The sequence below is a fragment of the Hemiscyllium ocellatum genome, chromosome 3 (assembly GCF_020745735.1).
Source record: "Hemiscyllium ocellatum isolate sHemOce1 chromosome 3, sHemOce1.pat.X.cur, whole genome shotgun sequence".
In the NCBI taxonomy this organism is placed as follows: domain Eukaryota; kingdom Metazoa; phylum Chordata; class Chondrichthyes; order Orectolobiformes; family Hemiscylliidae; genus Hemiscyllium; species Hemiscyllium ocellatum.
Genome location: NC_083403.1, coordinates 16826907 through 16852862, shown reverse-complemented (window position 1 = coordinate 16852862; position 25956 = coordinate 16826907). Strand labels below are relative to the sequence as shown.

General features: G+C 46.1%; 1 protein-coding gene across 1 annotated transcript; it reads right to left on the bottom strand.

Moving 5' to 3' along the window:
• Nucleotide 1: 1 nt before the first annotated feature.
• Nucleotides 2-25539, bottom strand: mfsd4b (major facilitator superfamily domain containing 4B). Its single transcript, XM_060848700.1, has 4 exons — nt 25173-25539; nt 14992-15160; nt 7190-7306; nt 2-2697 (listed from the first exon to the last, which is right to left on the bottom strand). The coding sequence occupies exons 1-4, from the start codon at nt 25443-25445 to the stop codon at nt 1463-1465; spliced, it is 1794 nt and encodes a 597-aa protein (XP_060704683.1). The 5' UTR covers nt 25446-25539; the 3' UTR covers nt 2-1462.
• Nucleotides 25540-25956: the final 417 nt, after the last annotated feature.

The window sequence follows — 25956 nt, the reverse complement described above, 5'->3', positions numbered from 1 at the left end:
ATTTTAATCATAATAGGAACATTTAATCAACCCAAACTTTGTGTTTCAATGTTGTAACAAGGCATTGTCATGCTTCACTGAGGATTGCAAATTGTATGAAATTAGCCCGTCGGCTAACATTGCTGAACAAAAGACTATCAGAAAATAACTTTGCCTCGATTGTTGCTCTGCATTCAGCCTCGGATTTACATCCCCCATAAATTCGTCACTGCTGGTTTGGCACTTCTCAGTTTCTCTCCCTAAATCCATCACCCACCTTGATCCCAATATTTACTGCCCTGAATCATGCTAAGTTTTCACCCTGAAATTCCTTTCCTAAACGGCCAAGAGGCCAATGTCTGAATTCAGCTACTGGAATCCACGTGAAATTTCATCCTTAAACCCCTCTTCCTCCATCCTCCTCAAGAAAAACTAGCTTTTATTCCAATATCCTCAGCTTTTCAGTTTTTTGATCATTTGAATGTTGATGGGAAATCTAATTTCTGACTATGCTAACAAGTGCTGCATTGTTACCTGAATTACAGCCTCCTGAAGTCCCTGAAAAAGGATCAAGGTTGCAGGACAGCACTTTGTATTGATGATCTTTATTTATTGACTAAAAATGAGCATCCTTCGACAGTTGGTATTGTTATGGGTGACTGATTTTGCCAAATATGAGAACAGATAACAAATCTAGCTATCATTTAAATGGAAAATGCAACATGTTTCTATTGGCAAGAAGAACACTTTTTCAGCAGCGAAGAGTTTTGAGAGATCACGAAGACACACAACAAACAAAACTCTGAATCTCTGAAACACATTTTTGGAACAACTAGTAATTGTCAAAAAATCTTGGGATTATATCATACAGAACATGTCCATATATTTTCTTACTATTTGTACTGCTTTGTTTTTGATTTTTGAATAAGGTAGTTGTTTCCGCAAGTGAATAAAATTATACACTAAATTACACACTTTACATCCAACTGTTTTTCCCCTAAAATGTACACGAATACAACTGGAGAATGCAAGGGTTGCGTTCTGCAGTAGTGAGGCCACACAACACTCTTACTAAGGATGGTTCTGCAATCCAGTGACTATAAGTTCTTGTCACACCAGATGGAGATTATGGTTAAAACCTGACAAATAATTAAATAGAGAAACAAGACAGCACAATCAGAACTAGTTCCCCACATCGACTTAAGTTTGTTTACAAGATTTCAGCTGTAGGATTTACCAGAATTCCTACTCCCTCTACAAGAGATATACAAATTGTCATGCAAATGTTTAAAACTCTTTCCAGACATCAAAATCAACATTAATTTATTCCAACCAATGCTAATTTACCCCAATGATAATCATATAATTTCAAGCAGTCACATAAGAATCAAGTGTTTTAAATGAAAGTATAAAGGCATCTTAAATTTATCCTTTAACTTGTCTTCTGACAGATTTGTAAACATATTTGCTTGGTTTGTAGTATTCAGACATTCTTTTCTCTCTCCAATTTAAACAGTTTCTTTCTTGGAGAGCCACCGAGATACATGTGGGTAGAAAGTGAGGGGAAAGAACTCTGTTCTGGAGAGACGAGGTCAGTGCTCTTTGCTGAAACATCCCTCGTTGGAATCCGGTCTGTGTCATACTTTACATCACTCATTTCAATCACTTCGAAATCTGCATCATTCCAGTCTTCTGGAGGCTCATCATTGTTTTCATCTTCATCAAGCCCTGACCCTAACAGAGCTTTCTGGTCATCGTTCTCTGGTTGGATGCTGCTTGAAGATGAAGCTAGTTTGTACATCACAGGGAATAAGATAGCTGTCACTGCAGAGGTACCCAGAACAGTCAGCATCAGTACAGGATATTGCCTGATGGTATCGAGGCCTTGAAGGAATCCAACCAAAGCTGGAACCACCATTTCACCAAGTGCAGCTCCAACAACAAACAGAGCAGCTGACTTCCCAGTGGTGTTTGTGTACTGCTTGACCCAGGATACACCACTGGGAAAGGTGGCTGCCATTGAGACGCCATAGAGAGCAGTGCCCACCCACAGAAAAATTGGATTTGTGTAATGCATTATCAATATTATGGATGAGATGATGCAGCCTATTAGACTGAGCAGTATCAGAGTTCCAGGGTAAAGGCACGCAGCTAAGAATATTGCAAGTCCTCGCCCTGTGGCAAATGTCCCCCAGAATAAGGAGTTTAAACCTGCAGCCCGGTTGTCATCAAAGTGAACAAAGTCTTTTGCGTAGGTGAAGATGTACGATCCATAAGCCACCTCAGCTCCCACATACCAGAAGAAGAAGAAGAACAGGAAGAACAAAATAATAGTGTGGTATCTTGCGAACGGAGGCTCCTGGGAGGAAACAGCAGCCCTGTTTCGATTTGGACTGCTCCTTAAATAGATACCGAAGAATGACACAGAAATTAAAAGCACAAAACTTCCGATAACAATGTATGTCCAGATAAAAGGAGTGAAGGCTGAAACCGTTGTTTTCAGTACGTCCATAAAACCCACGAGTTTACTCTGAGTGCTATTCTTGGTATTATTCAAAAGGCTGTTCCCATTGTCGTCAATGGTCTTTTGTAAGGTGCCCAATAGTGGTTTTGCCAAGATAGGAGCCACAAATGCACCTAATGCAAAACTGAAGTGCAGCGCCTGCATATAGGGTCCGACCTCCGTGCCCCACACAAGCAAAATGAGCAAATTTCCACCTGCAAACAAACAGCAAAAAAACACAAGTTATTTCAAACTCTGTCCACGGTGAGCTCTCAGCTATTTGGAAAATTATTTACACCAATTAGAACTTAGAAAAGCAACATGCTGGACATACAAAGTAGGTTTGTTAGCATCTGTACAGAGTAAGGTGGGATAGTGTCTAAAAAAAATAGTTACAAGAGCCTCACTGACAAGACTCACCGTTAGTGCTCATTTCCAGTTGCTTGTTAGAAGGTGGTAATGGCTTGCGTTCTAGAAACTATTACAGCTCCTGTTCTGCATGTCCCCTACAATACTGTCGGGGGGGGGGGGGGGGCTCCAGGTTTTTGAATCGGTGACGCTGAAGTTCCAAGTCAGGATGCCATTTAACTTGGAGAGCTTACAGTTCGTGGTCTTCTCATGTGATAAGAGTTAGAAGGAGCCACCAATAAGACATTGCTGTTTTTGAGTATAAGCAATAATTCATGCTGGAAAACCAAAATATTGTCACTTTAGGCCTACACACAATCCTCCATTGATTTAATGATCATGGAAGATGAACCATTCACTGGGGCAGCAGGACAATCTTTATTAACACAAGCTATCACACAATGGGAGCTTGATCTGGATTTTCAGTACGGTGGGGTAACACACACAAACAGTATCTCAAAATGTGTCATGTCAGGGTTGTAACTTAAAGCAGTTACTTTGAGCACCAGTTTCAGAATAGTAAGACTTCATTAGATAGGGGAAATCTAAAACATAAGCAGAAACACGTTAACAGATTAAAGGAAGGCAACTGTCACAAGAGTAGGGATTGTATCGAGCTCAGACGCAGCAAACGTTACTCTCGCTAGCTAGATTGTCAGTGGAAAAGATAGTGGTGGTTGTAAAGGTGTTTTCAGTTACTGTGTGAATCAGAGAGTGGTTAAAGGATTCAGGTAGCATTAAGTTACCTCCCTAGAAACTATGGATATTTTATGCAGTCATTTTGCATCAGTTATTACCCTTACAGCTGTGGTGCTCATGACACTGGGTAAGTAAGTATTAAAATAGATGCAGTTCCAGTCCTGGAAAGAATATGTTTTTTTGAAATTGTCGGAGAAAATTTCAGTTCCAAAAGTGAGATTTAAGAAAAAAATCGGAAGGTGCAATGAGTGAGTTCTTTGCAAAATCTAGTTTTTTTTAATTCATTCACAAGAATGTGGGTGTTGCTGGCTGGAGCAGCATTTATTGCTCAAGAGGGCCGTTGAGAGTTAATCACGTTGCTGTGGATCTGGGGGCACACGTAGGCCAGACCTGGTGAGGATTTGGTGAACCAGGTAGGTTTTACTGTTCAGCTCAATGTCACCAAAAAAAACTGCTCGAATCAAAACAATGGAGGGAAAAACATACAATCTTAAATGTCTAAACACAATTACAGACTGGACCTCTGCTCTGGAGTTTCCAGGAAATGTCTTTTCTACTGAAAGACAGTTTAATAAAGGCAGGGGAGTCTGGTCAATAACTCCACACGGAGTGACCACTTCAGGCACACTCCAGGTTGGCAGCAAATATCAAACAGCCGATCTGCTGTGGGTCTCACCCATCAGCTTCTCAGTCATTAGAAACATCAGAACAGCAAAGTTTCCTAATCCAAGGGACTGCCCTCAGTGAAATAAATCATCGACTGAAGATTTTTTTTTTAAAATGAAAGACTTGCATGGATGTAGCACCATTGAACATCTCCGGGTACCTTACAGACGATGAAGGGACAGTACAGGAAAATGGGTCAGATGTCATCTCACTAAATGGAGAAACAGCCTCAAAAAGGCTGAATGGCGTTCTGCTGCTCCAGTTGATGATGTTTTGAAGTGTTGCCTGTACTCTAATATAGGAAATGCAACAGCCAATATTATACACCCAGCAAGCTCCTACAGACAAACATAGGATAATCAGCAGGTAATCTGATTTTGAAATGTTGACAGAGGGATAAATACTGTCCTGAACACCACAGATAGCTCCCCCACTTGTTTTCAAAACAGGAGTGTGGGATCTTTTTATCGGAGGACAGAAATACCACCCAGGACTGTCCGCCTTTAATTGTTCCCCACAAGCCCGGGAGTGGGAATTGAACCCAGAACATTGTGCCTCAGGAATGACAGCATTACTGAAGGAACCACAACTGACCTTGCTGTGACTGTGTCAATTTGGTCTTGTGGTAGCACTCTTCTTTCTGAGTCAGAATATTGTGCATTTAATCCTCACCACAAAGCCTTCAATACATAACCTAGGTTATGATTCAGTTCTGTACTGAGGAAGTACTGTGATTTCATCGTGCTATCTGAAGAGGAATGGGCGAGTTGACTCGGCTGTCCTGGACAACCACTGAATCCCTCAACCAACATCACCACAAGTGATTTGCTGTTTACTTTGTTCTGATATGGGGATTTTGCTGTGTACAAATTGGCTGCTGGATTTGCCCACAACTACAACGACTAGGCTTGAAAAATACTTTGGTTATGAAGCATTTTGCAACATACCTCAAAAGTAAAAGGTGCCACATGGACGGCAGTGGTTTAGGAAGGCAGCTCACCACCACCTTCTCAAGGACAACTAGGGACAGGCAATACACGCTGGCCCAGGCAGCGACTCCCATCTTATGAGAGAATATTTTTAAAATTAAATAATTAGCCCTTTGTTTCTTATATCCTCTTCCTGTTCTATGTTTGCTGAATGCTGTATTAATACAGTACATGCTGGAAATGTTTACAGAGCTTTCACTGACCTTTACTCAGCAGTGTGCTGACTATTCTATTCCTGAAACGTACACTATATTGAAATGGGAAGGACACTGGCCTTCCCAGGAAGAACAGAAACTCCAAAACAGTCAGCAACATTTAGGAAATAAAACTAAACAAGTGGGACCAGGGAACAAAGGTAAGACATGAATGTTTTTTGTAAATTTTAGAAAGCAAGGATATCAGAAATTAAATGCAATACAGAAGTTGAGAAAGATTCACTTAAAAGCAAGTCACAACAAAGATTTCCACTCTAAGTAATACAATACTTTGGAGACAATTCCCCAGATGTATCAGCAGACCTTGGGGAGTGTGTTTAGCTAGAGAGAGTCAGGAGGCAGGATTGACAAGGAATGAGGTGGTGAGTGTTTAACTAGAGAGAGAGCGAGCCGGGTGGGAGGTGAGGGAGGGGGAGTGTGTGGGGGGAGAGGGAGGGGGAGTGTGTGTGGGGGGAGAGGGAGGGGGAGTGTGTGGGGGGGGGAGTGTGTGGGGGGGGGGGGGGAGTGTGTGGGGGGAGAGGGAGGGGGAGTGTGTGGGGGGAGAGGGAGGGGGAGTGTGTGGGGGGATAGGGTGGGGGAGGGGGAGTGTGTGGGGGGATAGGGTGGGGGAGGGGGAGTGTGTGGGGGGAGGGGGAGGGTGTGGGGGGAGAGGGAGGGGGAGTGTGTGGGGGGAGAGGGAGGGGGAGTGTGTGGGGGGAGAGGGTGGGGGAGTGTGTGGGGGGAGAGGGTGGGGGAGGGGGTAGCAGAGAGGGGTGAGGGAGGGGGTAGCAGAGAGGGGTGAGGGAGGGGGTAGCAGAGAGGGGTAGGGGATGGGGAGTGTGTGTGGGGGGTGGGGGGGTGACAGGGAGTGTGTGGGGGGGGGTGGGGGGGTGAGGGAGGGGGTAGCGGTGAGGGGGGTAGCAGTGAGGGGTAGGGGAGGGGAGTGTGTGTGTGTGTGTGTGTGTGTGTGTGTGTGTGGGGGGGGGTGAGGGAGGGAGTAGCGGTGAGGGGTAGGGGATGGGGAGTGTGTGTGGGGGAGTGTGTGTGGGGGAGTGAGGGAGGAGGCAGCGGTGGGGGGGTGGGGGGTGAGGGGTAGGGGTCGGGGAGTGTGTGGGGGGGGAGTGAGGGGGGGTGAGAGAGGGGGCAGTGGTGAGGGGTAGGGGACGGGGAGTGGGAGTGGTGAGGGGTAGGGGACGGGGAGTGGGGTGGGGAGGTGAGGGAGGGGGCAGCGGTGAGGGGTAGGGGACGGGGAGTGGGGAGGTGAGGGAGGGGGCAGCGGTGAGGGGTAGGGGACGGGGAGTGTGTGTGTGTGGGGGGGGTAGTGGGGGGGGGTGAGGGAGGGGGCAGCGGTGAGGGTGAGGGGGGGGAGTGTGTGGGGTGAGGGAGGAATAAGGCAGCATCGATAAACAGATGTTTTTCAGATCTCCAGCCTCTGCAGTGCTTTGGTATATTATCTCGGCATGAAACGTCGATCAGGAGTTAGGACACAGTGAGTGGGAGTCAAGTAGAAAGACTAGTAAGCTCTGAATCTACTAAGTTAGGAATAGTTACTCGATCTTTGGTCTCGAGCCCTTTAAATGTAACATTTACAGGTACATAATCCACCTTTATCGTGTAGTTTCTCATGTAACTGCATATCGAAATGGGTATCTACATATCTTATGAAGTCACTTTTGCTTAGTACACATTTTTTTCAGGAATACATGAGGTTGCTAAAGAAGGGATAGCTGTTGTCTCAAAGATGTACCTACCGGTATCCAGGAAGCCCATTGAAATTCCAATGAGGGACATCAATCCCGTCAGTATGACAGCCTTTGTACACCATGGAATAGTGTACATTCCCAGTGAAGTTATCAGCATTGAAATTCCTAAAGAAACAATGTCAATTATTTTACCAAAATTCATACAAACCATATGACGGTATTTCTGAAGATATAAAGGTGGGATCTGTAGTCAAAAGAGCTGCTTTCCAGTGTCAATCAACCAACTCAATTTACATTTACCAACAATAACAGGAAAAGAAGGATGTGAAAGTGCAGTGCCTTATTCAGGTACCGACACAATGAGAAACCAAGGCTTTAGCTGAAGGAGTTAATATCAACAGGAGGATTTAGCAGGCTGAATGCGGGCCAAGAAACAACAGCATTTAATCATGTACAGCCAGCTCAGAGCTGGCATAAAAGTAGCAAAAATAATTGCCTTAATGAGAATCAAAGTTAAAATCCCATCCTAGCCACATTATCCAACCCCAATGAAACGTCTCTGCCAGGCCAAATCTGCTCGCCAATATTAATTACTCAAAGAAAGTTCAAAAGATTTTGGCCATAAAGTCACAAAGTACAAAAGTCTCAAAAATGTTATTCATACGCAAAGAAAAAAAATTCAAGACGACGTGTGAGGCAACATCAAAAATCACTGCCAGAATTTTTTTAATTATCCTGGGTGGGGGTTGGGGAGAGGGAGCAGTTGGCAATTGGCAGGAAAGAGTTAGATGGACAGAGAACCCTGCAGCAATGACTCAGTGCTCAGCTTCAACAGCATCAAAGAGTTGGACAGGACGTCATATTTCTAAGGTGGTAACCCTGGTTTTCTTGGTCTATACAAACCAACGGGTAGTCCCTGCAAGTAATAGTGGGCATGTTCACACTATAACAATGAGTTTTGAAACTGGAAAGCCGACCTAGAAACTGCCTCTCCTATTAGCAGTCACATGGAGAAAAAAACAGGCCATTCGGCCCAGTGTGCACATGACAGGACTTTGAAAGAGTCATTGAACTAATCCCATTCACCGTCTTTCTCCACAGCCTTGCGATTTTTCTTTTAACCTATGCATGGAGTAAGTATTTGTCGAACTGCTTAACATGAATTTTGTGGCACAGTGGTAGCGTTCCCCCGTTAACACTCCATTCCTGAGCAGATTTCCCCCGTTAACACTCCATTCCTGAGCAGATTTCCCCCGTTAACACACCATTCCTGAACAGCTTTCCCCCGTTAACACACCATTCCTGAGCAGCTTTCCCTCATTAACACACCATTCCTGAACAGCTTTCCCCCGTTAACACACCATTCCTGAGCAGCTTTCCCTCATTAACACACCATTCCTGAACAGCTGTCCCCCGTTAACACTCCATTCCTGAGCAGCATTCCCCCTGTTAACACTCCATTCCTGAGCAGCTTTCCTCCCGTTAACACACCATTCCTGAGCAGCTTTCCCCCGTTAACACTCCATTCCTGAGCGGCGTTCCCTCTGAGCCGGATGATCCTGGTTTCAAGTTCCACCTGCCCCAAATGTGTGTCATCACATAACTAGATGGGCTGATTACACTTCTTTTTGAATTGGTTCAAATAATTCCCAGAGAGAATATGACTGGGATTTTGTAACTGACTGCTACTAGGAATGGATGATGATCAAAAGACCATGAGATAAAGGAGCTGAAATAGGCCATTAGCCCCATCGAATCTACTCCATTATTCAATCATGGCTGATATGTTTCTCAAACTCACCATCCTCCCTTTTCTTCATAACCTTTGAATATTCACTAATGAAGAACCTACCTCTGTCTTAAATAGACTTGGCCTCCACAGCACTCTGTGGAAATAAGTTAGCAACAATGCCCCCTGTTCTTTCAGATTGTTAATGTACAATGTGAATTGTTGACCTTGTGACCAGCTGGCTTCTGGAAAAAGATCCTTTTGTCCATATTCTCTGCCTCCTGCCAGCCAGCCAGTCCTCTATCCATGCCAGCACTTTGTGCCTAATACTGTGTGCTCTTATTTAGCTGCCTCCTGCGCAGCACCTTGTCAAAAGCCTTCTGGAAATCCGAATGGAGCATGTCCAATGGCTCTTCTTTGTCTAACTTGCTTGCTATTTCTGCAAAGCATTCTAACAGATTTGTCAGGTGTGACCCTCCCCTCCCCTCCCCTCCCCTCCCCTGCTGTTTGTGAATGGTGCTGATTCTGCCCTGTTTTACCATGCATTTGCATGTACTGTATGTCAATGTAGGATTAAAGGTTAAACTGCTTTTAATGTAGAATCCCAACAGTGTGGAAACAGCCCCTTCAGCCCAATAAGTCCACACCAACCCTCCGAAGAATAACTCACCCAGGCCCATTCCCCCGCATTTACCCCAGACTAATGCACCTAACCAACACATCCGTGAACACTATGGGCAATTTACCTGACCTGCACATCTTTGGATTATGGGAAGAAGTACCCAGAAGAAACCCACACAGACGTGGGGAGAATGTGCAAACTCCATGCAGACAGTCACCAGAGGTAGGAATCGAACCCGGGTCCCTGGTGCTGTGAGGCAACAGTGCTAACCACTGAGCCACCGTGCCACCCAAATTATCCTAATTTAAATGGCATGCAAATTAACAGAGTGAATGCAGGAGCACTCTTGCCTCAAGTTAACCAAACATTGACATAGTAACTGATCTGACAATCCTCAAATTGACTTTCCTGCTTTTCCCTTTAACCCTTGGATTCCCCTGCCAATCAAAAATCTGCTGATCTCAGCCTTGAATATACTTAATGACCTAGCCTCGAATGGCCTCTGTGGGAAAGAATTCCAAGATTGACTACCCTCAGAAGAAATTCCTCCTCGACATAGTGTTAAACGGGTGATGTCTAACTCTGAAATGATGCCCTCTGATCCTAGTCTTTCCCACAAGGGGAAACAGCCTCTGCACATCTACCCTGTCCCTGTCAAATCTCTACAGTTTCAATAAGGGGGTCACCTCCCATCCTACTGAATTCCAATGCATACAGGCCCGATCTTCTCAAACTCTCCTCCTAAGGAATTCACTCCAGACCCAGAATCAATTTACCAACCTTCTCTGGGCTGCCTCACTGGTGACGTGACCTAGCATGGTGACAAAATATCTGGAAACAAACCCACCAACTCAGCAAACAAACAGACAACCTGATCCACAACCTAAGCTATCCATCTTCTCCAAGCTCACAAACTGCCTCCAATGCCAGTAAATCATTCCTCAGATAAGGAACCAAAACTGTTTACAGTATTCTTGGAGTGACGTGACTCGTGACAGTGAGGACTGCAGATGCTGGAGGTCAGAGTCGAGAGTGTGTTGCTGGAAAGGCACAGCAGGTCAGGCAGCATCCAAGGAGCAGGAAAATCAAATTCCTGATGAAGGGCTTAAGGCTGAAATTACAATTCTCCTGCTCGTCGGATGCTGCCTGACCCACTGTGATGTGACAAGTGCCTTGTCTGGTTTGTACAAGACTTCTCCATTTCTACACACCATTACCTTTGAAATAAACACCAACATCCCACGTACATTCCCCCGTACCTCGGATGCTAGCTTTTGATGATTTCTGCACAAGGCCAGCATTTGCACCCCTTCCCAAACTGACCTTGAACTGAACAGCTTCCTGGCCAGCTCAGGCTCAACTACACTGACTCTTAAGAGGCCTGACAGGGTAAATGCTGAGAGGATGATTCGCCCCGTGATAGAGTGTAGGACCACAGGGCATCGACTCAGACTAAAGAAGCACCAATTCAAGATTCAAAGGAATTTCTTCTCTCAGAGGAGTGAGATTTTTTGGAACTCCTTACCACAGACAGCTCTGAGAGTAAATTCCTTGTGTATTTAAGGCTGAGACAGATCGATTATTGATCAGTCGGAGAATCAAGGGTTGTAGGGAAAAGGCAGGAAAATAGACATGAGAATGTCGAATCAGCCATGATCCTACTAATTGGTGGAGCAGGCTGGACGGGCTGAATGGACTGCTCATATGGTTATGCTGTTATGGTTTTATTGATGTGGGTCAGGAGCCCCATATAGGCCAGACTGAGCACAAACAAGAAATCTCCTTCTCTAATGACATAAGGGAACAAGGCGGGATTTTAGAACCATCGATGTAGTCTCAATATCACCATTCCCTAGCCTAGCTCAAAATTCCAGATTGATTCATTTAAATTCCCCCAGCTGCAGTCCTGGGATTTGAGCCTGTCCCCTGAGCATTAATGTGACCCTCTGGATTATTAGTCCAGTGACTCTACTACTGTGCCACTGAATTATGATTCGTACAGTAAGTCCTTGTCCAAATATGCTCTCCTATTGCACATGTGAGGATTAATTATAACATCATTCCCCACATGATTGGAGCCATTCCTGAGCAGCGTTCCCCCGTTAACACTCCATTCCTGAGCAGATTTCCCCCGTTAACACACCATTCCTGAGCAGATTTCCCCCCGTTAACACACCATTCCTGAACAGCTTTCCCCCGTTAACACACCATTCCTGAGCAGCTTTCCCTCATTAACACACCATTCCTGAACAGCTGTCCCCCGTTAACACACCATTCCTGAGCAGCGTTCCCCCTGTTAACACTCCATTCCTGAGCAGCTTTCCCCCGTTAACACACCATTCCTGAGCAGCTTTCCCCCGTTAACACTCCATTCCTGAGCGGCGTTCCCCCCGTTAACACGCCATTCCTGAGCAGCTTTCCCCCATTAACACTCCATTCCTGAACAGCTGTCCCCCGTTAACACACCATTCCTGAGCAGCTTTCCCCCGTTAACACGCCATTCCTGAGCGGCTTTCCCCCGTTAACACTCCATTCCTGAGCGGCGTTCCCCCGCTAACACACCATTACTGAGCAGCTTTCCCCCGTTAACACTCCATTCCTGAGCAGCTTTCCCCTGTTAACACACCATTACTGAGCAGCTTTCCCCCGTTAACACTCCATTCCTGAGCAGCGTTCCCCCGTTAACACTCCATTCCTGAGCAGATTTCCCCCCGTTAACACACCATTCCTGAACAGCTTTCCCCCGTTAACACACCATTCCTGAGCAGCTTTCCCCCGTTAACCCTCTATTCCAGAGCAGCTTTCCCCCGTTAACACTCCATTCCTGAGTAGCTTTCCCCGTGTTAACACACCATTCCAGAGCAGCTTTCCCCCGTTAACACACCATTCCTGAGCAGCTTTCACACGTTAACACTCCATTTCTTGAGCAGTTTTCCCCTGTTAACACACCATTCCTGAGCAGCTATCCCCCGTTAACACTCCATTCCTGAGTGGCGTTCCCCCGTTAACACTCCATTCCTGAGCAACTTTCCCCCATTAACACACCATTTCTTGAGCAGTTTTCCCCTGTTAACACACCATTCCTGAGCAGCTTTCCCCCGTTAACACACCATTTCTTGAGCAGTTTTCCCCTGTTAACACACCATTCCTGAGCAGCTATCCCCCGTTAACACTCCATTCCTGAGTGGCGTTCCCCCGTTAACACTCCATTCCTGAGCAACTTTCCCCCATTAACAATCCATTCCTGAGTAGCTTTCCCCGTGTTAACACACTATTCCTGAGCAGTTTTCCCCCGTTAACACACCATTCCTGAGCAGCTATCCCCCGTTAACACACCATTCCTGAGCAGCTTTCCCCCGTTAACACTCCATTCCTGAGCAGCGTTCCCCTGTTAACACTCCATTCCTGAGCAGCGTTCCCCCGTTAACACTCCATTCCTGAGCAGCGTTCCCCCGTTAACACTCCATTCCTGAGCAGCGTTCCCCCGTTAACACTCCATTCCTGAGCAGATTTCCCCCGTTAACACACCATTCCTGAACAGCTTTCCCCCGTTAACACACCATTCCTGAGCAGCTTTCCCCCGTTAACCCTCTATTCCAGAGCAGCTTTCCCCCGTTAACACTCCATTCCTGAGTAGCTTTCCCCGTGTTAACACACCATTCCAGAGCAGCTTTCCCCCGTTAACACACCATTCCTGAGCAGCTTTCACACGTTAACACTCCATTCCTGAGCAGCTTTCCCCCGTTAACACACCATTTCTTGAGCAGTTTTCCCCTGTTAACACACCATTCCTGAGCAGCTATCCCCCGTTAACACACCATTCCTGAGCAGCGTTCCCCCATTAACACACCATTTCTGAGCAACTTTCCCCCGTTAACACTCCATTCCTGAGCAGCTATCCCCCGTTAACACTCCATTCCTGAGCAACATTCCCCCTGTTAACACTCCATTCCTGAGTGGCGTTCCCCCGTTAACACTCCATTCCTGAGCAACTTTCCCCCATTAACAATCCATTCCTGAGTAGCTTTCCCCGTGTTAACACACTATTCCTGAGCAGCTTTCCCCCGTTAACACACCACTTCCTGAGCAGTTTTCCCCCGTTAACACACCATTCCTGAGCAGCTATCCCCCGTTAACACACCATTCCTGAGCAGCTTTCCCCCGTTAACACTCCATTCCTGAGCAGCGTTCCCCCGTTAACACTCCATTCCTGAGCAGATATCCCCCCGTTAACACTCCATTCCTGAGTAGCTTTCCCCGTGTTAACACACCATTCCTGAGCAGCTTTTACACGTTAATACTCCATTCCTGAGCAGCTTTCCCCCGTTAACACACCACTTCCTGAGCAGCTTTCCCCCCGTTAACACTGCATTCCTGAGCAGCGTTCCCCCGTTAACACTCCATTCCTGAGCAGCATTCCCCCTGTTAACACACCATTTCTGAGCAACTTTCCCCTGTTAACACTCCATTCCTGAGCAGCTATCCCCCGTTAACACTCCATTCCTGAGCAACGTTCCCCCTGTTAACACTCCATTCCTGAGTGACGTTCCCCCGTTAACACTGCATTCCTGAGCAGCTTTCCCCTGTTAACACACCATTCCTGAGCAGCTTTCCCCCGTTAACACTCCATTCCTGAGCAGCGTTCCCCCGTTAACACACCATTCCTGAACAGCTTTCCCCCCGTTAACACTCCATTCCTGAGCAGCTTTCCCCCGTTAACACACCATTCCTGAGCAGCTTTCCCCCGTTTACACTCCATTCCTGAGCAGCTTTCCCCCATTTACACTCCATTCCTGAGCAGCTTTCCCCCATTTACACTCCATTCCTGAGCAGCTTTCCCCTTGCTAACACTGCAGGCTGAGGCCTCTCCCATACCCAACACATCAGGCTCACAGCTTCCTCTCAATCCCACCGCTCTGAATTGCATCCTGTCCCTTGACAGTATCTCACTGACAGCGATCAGCAGGAAGCTCTGCGTCTCTCCTACTGGTTGCTGCCAACTCCGCAGATTCACTCAAGCCAGCAGAAGTGCTTCCCTTGGCCAGATGTGGGGGCGTTCCTGGGAGGGTAGTGGGTCATGGTGTCATTTAGTTGGCTCCCCTTTCTCTTTCTGTCAAGGCCGTAAGCCAGAGGCTCAGGAGGGAAAGGATTCGAACAATCGGGCGTGGGAGGTTAGTCAGCACAATCAAGTGGCAAGGGGCACTGCAAGAAAGTTACAGTTTTCTTTCACACTTTTAAACTGACTTTAATTGAAAAGTTATTTCCTTTGTGCATGAATAAGTCAGTCTAAAGGATGTAATGTTCTAATAAGGAAATCCCTACAGAAACTAATTCTGTTTTCAACGTACACTTGTAATGCGAATCAGTGTTTCATTTTTAGCCCTTTCAGAAACACCACCACAACATAAAGTGAGGATGTACTACACTCCTTTCGAGTTCAGACTGTAGTCACTTCACATCACTCTCTCTTAAATCTACAGCTGGATGGGTTGAACTTACCAATTAACAAGTGGGGATTTGTGCAGTCAAACAGTATCCCACCAATCAGTGAGCCTCCCACATAGCCCAGTGATCGGCCCACAAAGATGTAGGAGATTTCGCTAATATTTTTGCCGACATTAGTTGCGAGTTCTTTAAACGTAGGTCCTAAAATAGCAATGCTCATTCCCTGTGAGAGAGAAAATAAAACAAGAATCACTAAACAGTATAAGTGACAGATAACACAATTTAAATGGATTTCAAGCAGCAGCATTAAGCAGATTGTTCCTGGGTTTTACAAGGATCATGTAATCTTCCACAGGGCCTGCTAGTGCCAAGAGTTTGCCAAGTTCCCGAGGTGCTCAGAAAAGAAAATTCCACTTTTTGGATCCAGATCAGAAGCAGGGATGCCAGCCAGTTTCCCCTGGCTTGCCAATGGAGCCCCAAGGGGGACCTCAGTCTTACCAGCAAACAGGCTTAGTCAGCACAGCCCCCAGGAGTGAAGCCTTCAATGTGCCATATCATCAAGGAAGTCACCACAGCAGTCCAACTTTCATTTCTTTCAACATAATTTAAGAGGAAATGGAGGGACTGTTTAGCATCAGCTAGAAAACTGACATCAGTGAAACATTTGCCAGTATTTAAAGTATCATGCTTTAGAAAGGATATTAAGGTCATGGGGAGGGGACCAAGGGTTGTCCACTACAATCGATACCATTTACAGGGAGGAATAGAAGCTGGGATTGTTCTCCTTATAGCACAGGGAAAGGGCTAAGAGAGGTTTTTGAGCTTATGATAATTGTCAAAAGAATGAGGGCTGTTACATTTTGAAAGGTACTATCTGACTGGGGCAGTAGAAGCAGCGTCCACAAGAACTTTTCAAATCATAGGGAAATATATTTTTGAAGGGAATACATTTGCATGGCTATGGGAGAATGGTGAAATGTGTGTCTAGACTGAACAACTCTCTCAGAGTTGGCAGAAGAACAGTGGGCTAAATGGTCCCTTTCTAAGGGGTGATCATCTAGTCTGCACCAACTGTGGTCCTTGGTGCGTCTGGGTAAGTGGATTGTAATCAGCAGACTTCAGAAACTGCTCAAATTAAATCAGCCGAGAATAAATTCATGTTTAAGGCAAAAACCCATCTGAAGTATTCATAGTCAAAACAAATTAGATTTGATCAACTAAACAATTCTGGCAGATTCAAGCATATAATAATTGAGGTTATTAATATTTAAAAGCAAGTTATATAATTACAAAGTACCTTTTACTTCCCAAAATCCTCCCAAGTTGCTTAACAGACAATTTACCTTTGAAATGCAGTCACTGTTGTTATTCTGACAAGCACTGCAGCTATGTTGCTAGTTAAGGGGTGACAGACGGTGGTAACTCCATCGCCCCTCCATTTTAGATAGTGCCACACATCTATTGCTTACATCTGCACTGAAAAAGTGGCACTCCCTCAGTACTGCACTAGAGCAGCAACACAGAACATCAGTTCAAAGTCTGAATTGGTGCTTGAACACAATCTTTTGGATGGAGTGTACTATCACCGAGCTAGGCTGGTAGGAATTAACACTGATCATTCAGTATACCTACCATCAGAAGCCGAATGTGCAGACATACCTTAATGCTGCCTCTCACTGAGGAAAGATGGCATGCCCTTTACACTAAAGAATACTCTTTGTTGTGATAGATGCTGCAGCACACAAAACACCAACATTGCCACTGCCACTTCCCCCAGGAAAACTGATTCTATTCAGGTCAGGATCACAATTTTGGAATTTCTCCAAAGGATGATTATCAGATTAAACCCTACATTGGAAAACAAGCTTGTAGGGCAAACCTTTTCACTCAGCAGAATGGGAACTGTTGTCAATAGAGCACATGCTTCTTAAGTTCTCCGCACTTCGCTACAATAGATTACACTTGTTTGGAATGTAGAAAAGTTACAGAAACACAAGGTGATCATTCAGGCCATTGTATCTGTGCTAGCTCGGCTTTAGAAAATTGGCTGGCCCTTGCCCTTTCAGGTTAAAGCACTTCAGGTGCTGACTTTCTGCTGTTATGGAGGGATGCAGCAGAATTAACAAGTGTTGCCAGATTTACAAGGACCTGCCCTGACCATGGTCCTGCAGGACGGCTCCCCCCGATCTCAAGGCAATTCAAATAAAGTCACTGTGCTACCCCATGACTGAAATACTAACCTTCCCCAAGTCGCAGACACAATAGCCATCTCCGACAAGAAAGAATCTAACCCCTAACCCTTGACACTCAACGGCATCATCATCATCTCTGAATCCTCCCATGATCAATATCCTGGCGAGGGGAGGGAGGGGGTTTCACAGAGGTGAGAAGAAAAACATTTTCATTCAGAGGGTGGTGAGAATCTGAAACTCTTTGCCTGTACAGGCAAAAACCCTCACAACATCTAAGCAGCACTTGCAATACCCAGGCATTCAGTGCTGGAAAATGGGATGAGGATAATTAGGTGGTTGTTTTTGACCAGTGCAGACTCAATGAGCTCCGTGCTCTAGACCTCAACACCTATTTAATTCCAGAGCTTTCTAAAAGCTTTGTGTTACCCTCTACAGTCCAACCGCCATAAATAATGCAAATCCTAGACCTTATCTTCTCGGTACAAGGTACAATATTCAAGGAGACTCTGAAGGGAAAAAGAGAGCAAGTTGAAAGGCAAGGCAAGCAATATATGACATTAATCTCTGCTGGCGTTATGTACACATTCACCACTCAATACACAACACAGACTTGGCAGCAGTATAGCTGTTATTTGTCTTGCTTGGCCACAACTACAGCTCCTAAATGGTCAGGACTGAAGCAAGAAGCGTCAAGGAACATACCAGAAAGTCTCTATCCCTCACACAGTTGGCACTGCACTAGCAGTGCTACAACATGATAAATACACAGTTAGTTAGTGTAGAAATTATAAGGATAAGGACTGCTAGAGATTGCTGGTAAAATCAGCCAAATCAGTCATCATTTCAACTTAACTAAAAAGCAACTTTGGAAACATCGAGATGGAAAACTGAGTGAAGTTAACAGGTGAAATCAAGCTCAGTAACACTAGCCTCACGTCAACACTAAAGTCATCTTCAAATCAGCCAGCTGATACTCCAGCAGAGATTAACTCAGCAGTGACGACAAACTAGACCAACTCCTCCTCATACGTATATCTTTGTGCCTCTAATGTAGGATCATAAAACCATGAGACGCAAGAGCAGAAAAAGGCCATTCAGCCCATCAAGTCTTCCCTGCCATTCAATAAGATTATGGTTGATCTGCCTTTCCCCAATTATCCTCTATTGCCTTACTGACTATAAACCCGTCTATCACAGCCTTGCATATACTTAATGACCCAGCCACAACAGCCCTCTGTGGGAAAGCATTCCACAGATTCATGACCCTCAGAATAGAAATTCCTCCTCATTTGTCTTAAATGTACAATCCCTTGTCTAAGAATATGCCATCCTCTTTTCCTTTCTATCACCATAGCCCACTAAGTTTCAATAAGATGAGTGCTTTTTGACTAATAAAGTCACTCTTGGAACCATTTAAAAAACAGCCACTCAAGATCCCAGCAGAAGGACTATTCAAAACCCACGCTCAGAGACTAGAATCATAGAATCCCTACAGTGTGAAAACAGGCCTTCGACCCAACAAATCCACACCGACCCTCCAAAGAGTAACCCACCCAGACCCATTCCCCTACCCTATAATTTACCCCTGACTAATGCATCTGACCTAGACATCCCTGAACACTATGGGCAATTTAGCATGGCCGATTCACCTAATCTGCACATCCTTGGATTGTGGGAGGAAACTGGAGCACCCAAAGGAAACCCACGCAGACACGGGGAGAACATGCAAACTCCAAGCAGGCAGTTCCCCAAAGGCTGGAGTCAAACCTGGGTCCCTAGCGCCGTGAGGCAGCAGTACTAACCACTGAGCTACCTTACTGCCCCCAATGTGCAGGAACACAACATAAAACTGCAACCTGCTGACTACCAGAGTGCTTGGTAAGTAGCTAATCTCACTAAGGGGCTAAAGTTTGAGACAAGGGTGCAGGGGATGGACAACTGGCCTGTTTTCAAAGTAAAGTAAGGTGAACGGACAAGCAGATCAGCGGAAAACATCAATAAAAATGCCGTGGGTCAGTGAATGCAACAAGCAAGAAATGTTCAAGCCTTTTTCTCAGCAAGAATCCAAGGCCAACAGCAGAGTCAGGATGAACAAACTTATTCCTCTCCTTGTTCCACTCCTCTGCCAGTTACAACAAAGCTTGAATTTAAAAAGGAAGGTGATACTGAATGTTTTATTTCTGTAAAGCTCAGGGTCAGAAACAGGTCAACCAAGTGACAGATAAAGAACTAGTTAATGAAAACAAACTTGTTTAAGCATAGCTGCGAGGATTATTAACAATATGTATCCGAAGACTTAAAATGTACAAATATATACAACTACCTTTCTTGTAAAATAACACAGACACACAACCCGCAAGTCAGGGAAAAATAGAAACACTCTGCAGATTGCTATCTTTTAAAGTGCTTCGGCCACGTAACAGATAGATTCAGATAAATAACGTATTCACTGACTGTTCAAATGTTGGTCTGTCACCAAAACCACGATTGTCCTGAATGGTTTGGATATCTGGGCGGCATGGACGAGTTGGACCGAAGGGTCTGTTTCCGTGCTGGGCATCTCTATGACTCCATGTGATGTGAACATTATCCATAACTAATCACCCTGGAGAGGGAGGTGCTGTTCTGCTGCCACCTTTGGGCTGCTGAGACACCACTGCCCATTTAGTAAGGGACGTGCAGAATTTTGACACTACAGAAGTGATCATATACATGATATTGTTCACGTCAAGATGCTGTGGGGCTTGGAAAGGAACTTGCAGGTGACAGTGTTCCTTACAGCCTCTGACCTTTTCCCTCTAGCTAGTAAAGGTGGTGGATTTAGAAGGTACTAATAAAGGAGACTGGGTGAACTGTGGGTTAATGGCTAAAGAGAGTAAATGTTAGCAATGGGACACCAATGAGGTGACTTCTGGAATCGGTTACGGCTGGTTAACAATGCTTTACTACAGACAGGTACAGCTGGTTAACAATGTTTTACCGGACACAGGTACGGCTGGTTGACAATGTTTTACCGGACACAGGTACGGCTGGTTGACAATGTTTTACCGGACACAGGTACGGCTGGTTGACAATGTCTTACTGGTGACAGTGGTGCAGATTTTGAATTCTCCTTTCGGAATCCTCTTCTCACATTGAAAACAAGGATGGCAAAGAAAAGAGCAAGAGAGGCAATGTTCCCTGTCTGTGGGTGTATGTTCACATCTAATTTTGTTTTTAATTCACAAACTAGGTCACGTGCCCTCCCTCTGAAAACGCAGTAAACTTGACGTCTCTACCCAAGCAGGTAAAAGTGAGGACTGCAGATGCTGGAAATTAGTGTCAAGAGTGTAGTGCTGGAAAAGTACAGCAGGTCAGGCAGCATCTGAGGAGCAGGAAAATCCCTGTTTCGGGCAAAAGCTCTTCATCAGGAATGAGGCTGGGAGCCTCGGGGGTGGAGAGATAAATGGGAGGGGGGTGTGGGGTTGGGGGGAAAGTAGCTGAGAGTGCAATAGGTGGATGGAGGTGGGGGTAAAGGTGATAGGTCAGAGGGGAGGGTGGAGCAGATAGGTGGGAAGGAAGATTGACAGGTAGGACAGGTCATGAGGGAGGTGCTGAGCTGGAAGGTTGGAACTGGGTGAGGTGGGGAGTGGGGAAATGAGGAAACTGGTGAAATCCTCGCTATCCAAAACAGCTTGTTCTGTGTAAATGCAACATCGTTCTGCTATCGCCAGTGTGTTGAAAAATTTTCAAATAACTTCAAGCTGGACAATGGTCAAAAATTCAACCGATGGTTCCCAAAAAGCGAATCCAATCTCGCCAGCTGAAACCACAACCCGCCCCTCAGCATCTCTGGGCTGTCATACAGAGTTTTATAAAATCATTAGAGATATGGGTAAGGTGAATGGTCAGTGTCTTTTCCCTCAGGTGAGAGAGTTCAAGACTAAGGGGCATATTCTTAAGTTGAGAGTGAAAATATTTTAAAATGACAATGGGGAACGGCTTTTTTGACACAGAGAGTGGTTCCCAATTGTGGAATGAACTTCCAGGGGAAGTGCTGGGTGCAGGTACAGTTACAATAGCTAAAATAAAAAGGACATGAATAAAAGATACTTGATTGGACACAGGGGCCAGCCAAGTGCAGGCGGGTGGGACTGGTTTATTTTGAAGTATGGTCGGCATGGACCGATGGCTCTGGTTCAATGCTGTATCACTCTATTGGTTCCAGGAACTTTTGTTAGGAAGCTAGATTGGAGAAGCTGGAAGTGTATTGCTAGAAGGAAACAGAGAGGAGATCTGGAGAGGGTTCAGAAGAGATTTACCAGGATGTTGCCCGATGTGGAAGGTTTCAATTATAAAGAAAGGCTGGATAGGCTGAGACTTGTTTTCACTGGAGCGTAGGAGGCTGAGAGGCGACCAAAATAATGAGAATTATAGAGTTAATGGAGCTGTCTTTTCCCTCGGATGGGGGATTTCAAGATTGGGGGCACATTTTTAAGGTGAGAGGAGAGAGATTTAAAAAAGACATGGGGGCAAATATTTTGACACAGCAGGTAGTTTGCATGTGAAATGAACTTCCTGAGGACGTGGTGGATGCAGCTACAATTACAACATTTAAAAGACATTTGGATAGAGACATGAATAGGAAAGGTTTGGAGGGATAAGGGCCAGGAGCAGGCAGGTAGGACTAGTTTAGTTTGAGATTATGTTCAGCATGGCCTGGTTGGACCGAAGGGTCTGCTTCTGTGGTGTATGACTCTATGAGAGATCTGGGCAGTGTCAGCAGGGAGAAACTGTTCCTACTTGTGACAGTATCAATCAATCACAAGAGAGCACAGATTTAGAGTAATTAGCAGGAACGGTGAGGAAAAACATTTCCTCAGAACAAGTGGTCAGTCTGTACTGCACTGTCAAGAAGTATGGAGGAGGAAGGTTCAACGGAGACATTTAAAAATTAATGATATGGCCCTTTGAAATGGGACAATATGCAGGCTTATCAGAAAAGGCAAGAGAATGATACGACATTTGGAGAGCTGGTGCGGTGGCAACTCTACCACTGGTTACAGTGTATTTAACAATTCTGTGACTAACCACTGTTCCTGTGTGTTTCCTGCCAGTCAATTTTATATACATTTTCACCTTACACTTTCAGTCCCCAAGTTCTAACTTTGCTCACCAGTCTATTGTGTGGAGAAAGTGAGGTCTGCAGATGCTGGAGATCAGAGCTGAAAATGTGTTGCTGGAAAAGCGCAGCAGGTCAGGCAGCATCCAAGGAACAGGAAATTCGACATTTCAGGCATAAGCCCTTCATCAGGAAGGGCTTATGCCCGAAACATCGAATTTTCTGTTCCTTGGATGCTGCTGACCAGTCTACTGTGTGGCACAATATCGAACACAATTTGGGATACCATGTCCAACACAGAAACAGCCTTGTCCTAATCTACTTTCTATTATCCCACCAAAAGGAGATTAGTTAAACATGATTTAACCTGAATAACTCCACAACATATCTGTGGATTGAATGCATATTTGACTCAATGAATGAATTGTGGACAATAATGCAAATGTGACGACACTGTTTAACAAAAGAGGTAGACAAAAGATGGGGAATTATAGACCAGTTAGCTTAACTTCTATAGTGGGTATAATGCTTGAGTCTATAGTCAAGGAAGAAATAGCAAGGCATCTGGATAGAAATTGTCCCACAGACGCAGCATGGTTCATGAAGAGCAGGTCATGTTTAACTAATCTATTGGAATTCTATAAAGACAGTATGAGTACGATGATGGGAACCCAGTAGATGTGGTATATCTAGATTTCCAAAAGGCATTCAACAAGATGCTGCACAAAAGGCTGCTTCATACGATAAAGTTGCAAGGCATTACGGGTAATGTATTAGCATGGATAGAAGATTGATTAACCAACAGGATGCAAGAGTGGGGATAAATGAGTGGTCTTCTGGTTGGCAATCAATGACTAGTGGTGTGCCTCAGGGATCACTGTTGGGACTGCAATTATTCACAATTTACATTGATGATTTGGAGTTGGAGACTATGTGTAGTGTGTCAAAGTTTGTGGATGACACTAAGGAGAGTGGTACGACAAAGTGTGCAGAGGACTGTGAAACTTTGCAGAGGGACATTGATAGTTTAAGTGAGTGGGCACAGGTCTGGTAAATGAAGTACAATGTTAATAAATATGAAGTCATCCATTTTGTTATGAAAAACAATAAAAATGACTATTACTTGAATTGCAGCATGTTACTATGCAGAGGGACCTGGGTGGCCCTGTGCATAACTCATAGAAGGTTGGTCTGCAGATGCAACAGGTAATTATGAAGGCAAATGGAATACCGTCCTTCACTGCTAAAGGGATTGAGGTTAAAGGCAAGGAGGTTATGTTGCAGCTGTACAGGGTGCTGGTGAGGCCACACCTGGAGTATTGCGCGCGGTTTTGGTTTCCTTACTTGAGAAAGGATGTACTGGCACTACAGGGGGGTGCAGAGGATTTTCACTAGGTTGATTCTGGAGTTGAGGAAGTTGGCTTATGAGGAGAGACTGAGTAGATTGGGATTATATTCATTGGAATTCAGAAGACTGAGAAGGGATCTTATAGAAACATATAAAATTATGAAGGGAATAGATAAGATACACATAGAAGTGGAGTTTGCATGTTCTCCCCGTGTCTGCGTGGGTTTCCTCCGGGTGCTCCGGTTTCCTCCCACAGTCTAAAGATGTGCGGGTCAGGTGAATTGGCCATGCTAAATTGCCCGTAGTGTTAGGTAAGGGGTAAATGTAGGGGTATGGGTGAGTTGCGCTTCGGCGGGTCGGTGTGGACTTGTTGGGCCGAAGGGCCTGTTTCCACACTGTAAGTAATCTAATCTAATCTAAACCAGAAAGGATGTTTCCACTGGCAAATGAAACTAGGAGAGGAGGGCAAAGCCTCAAAATTAGAGAGAGCAGATTTAGCACTGAATTGAGAAGGAACTTCTTCACCCAGAGGGTTGTGAATCTGTGGAATTCCCTGTTCAATGAAATAGCTGAATCTTGCTCAGTAAATGCTTTTAAAACTAAGATAGATAATTTTTTGAACAGTAAAGGAATGAAGGGTTATGGTGAGAGGGCGGGTAAGTGTATCTGAGTCCATGAAAAGATCAGCCATGATCTTATTGAATGGCAGAACAGGTTCGAAGGGCCAGACGGCCTACACCTGTTCCTAGTTTTTATGTAAATTGTTGATGAGAGAAGTCCTTGACCTTTACCAACACCACACCAAACATCCTGGCAATCAGCAAACTGCACAGTCCAACCTCTCTGAGAATGCCCACCAACAACAAACTCCCCCTCCCCATCCCTACCTCCACCCTCCTGGTTTCCCCATCCCCAAGAAAACTAACTGCCTCTGGGGCCTGGCTACCCCACCCCCTTTCTGCAAATTACTGAACCCCCATTCCCCAAACCCAGGACCACACTCCACCCCTTTGGTCCTCAGAACCATCCCACACCCTGACGTCAGGACACCTGTCCCCTTCCTCATCCCCTGAGCTCAGGACCCCCACCATATCTTACACTGTCCTTTGACCTCAGTACCACCACACCCTCCCTGGTCTCTTTACATCAGGAACCCCAATCCCCCATGGACCCTTGACCTCAGGAATGCAGGACTCGTGACCTCAGTATCCAAACTGCTCCACCCCACCTGCAGACCCTTGACCTCAGGACCCCACCCCAGAGCCTCAACCTCAGGATTCTCCTCCCCCCAAGAATCCTTGACCACCAGGACCCTCCCTATCCCAGTGGACCCTTGACCTCAGGACCCTTCTCCCCTCTGACCCCTGACCTCAGGACCCTTGCCCCTTGACCTCAGGACCCTTCCCCTCCGACCCCTGACCTCAGGACCCTTCTCCCCTCTGACCCCTGACCTCAGGACCCTTGCCCCCTGACCTCAGGACCCTTCTCCCCTCTGACCCCTGACCTCAGGACCCTTCCCCTCCGACCCCTGACCTCAGGACCCTTGCCCCTCCCACCCTTAACCTCAGGGCCCACTCCCCCTGCCCGCACTCACCAGCCCCAGGAAGGCCCCGCACAGCAGCAAGGTGTCGGCACAGCGGCCTCCCCGCCGTGTGGCCCTTGGCCGTATCACCGTGTCCCCAGACCCAGGCTCTGCCCCGGGCCCGGGCCCGGCCTCCCGCCGCCGCCGCCGCCGGCTCTCGAACAGCGTCTCCTCATCGTCCTCCTCCTCCTCCTCGTCCTCCTCCGGCAGGCGCTGCAAGGGCCGAGCGAACCGAACTTGCTTCTTCCCCGCGGCCGGCGAGGGGCCCCCGGCTCGGCCCGGCATCACCGCGGCGCCCTGCCCCCGCGGGCGGGTGGCCTGTGACGCAGCTGCCGGCTCTCACACGGTCATCACAAACGGCAGCGGCGGCGGCAGCGGCCTCACAGTGTAATCATGACACCATCCTCTAGCGGCGCCGCCGAGCACGGTCACTGTGGTGGCTCTGTGGGTTAGTGCTGCTACCTCACAGCCCCAGGGAGCCGGGTTCGATTCCAGTCTCAGCTCACTCTGTCTGTGCACATTCTCCTTGTATCTGCTTGGGATTTCCTCACACAGTGTGCAGGATGGGGTGGATAGCCAACACGGAAATGCAGGGTGACATGGGCACTTCTGGGTAAGGATGCTCTTCTGAGGGTCATGAGGTGGAGGTGCTGGTGTTGTAACATCTCTCCTGAATGGCCTGGCCCTAATTTTCAGACGTACCCCCTAGATCTAGAATACTCATCCAATGGAAATAATTTGTTTATCTACTTGTCTTTTTTCTGTTGAAGGATTCAATTAGACCATCCTGTAACCT

Excerpts from the sequence above, each read along its gene's own strand:
- mfsd4b (XM_060848700.1), bottom strand. The coding sequence starts at position 25,445 with ATGCCGGGCCGAGCCGGGGGCCCCTCGCCGGCCGCGGGGAAGAAGCAA. Across the intron at positions 7,307-14,991 it reads AAATCCCCACTTGTTAATTG|GAATTTCAATGCTGATAACT; the intron begins GTAAGTTCAACC and ends TTGTTTCTTTAG. Across the intron at positions 2,698-7,189 it reads AATGGGCTTCCTGGATACCG|GTGGAAATTTGCTCATTTTG; the intron begins GTAGGTACATCT and ends GTTTGTTTGCAG.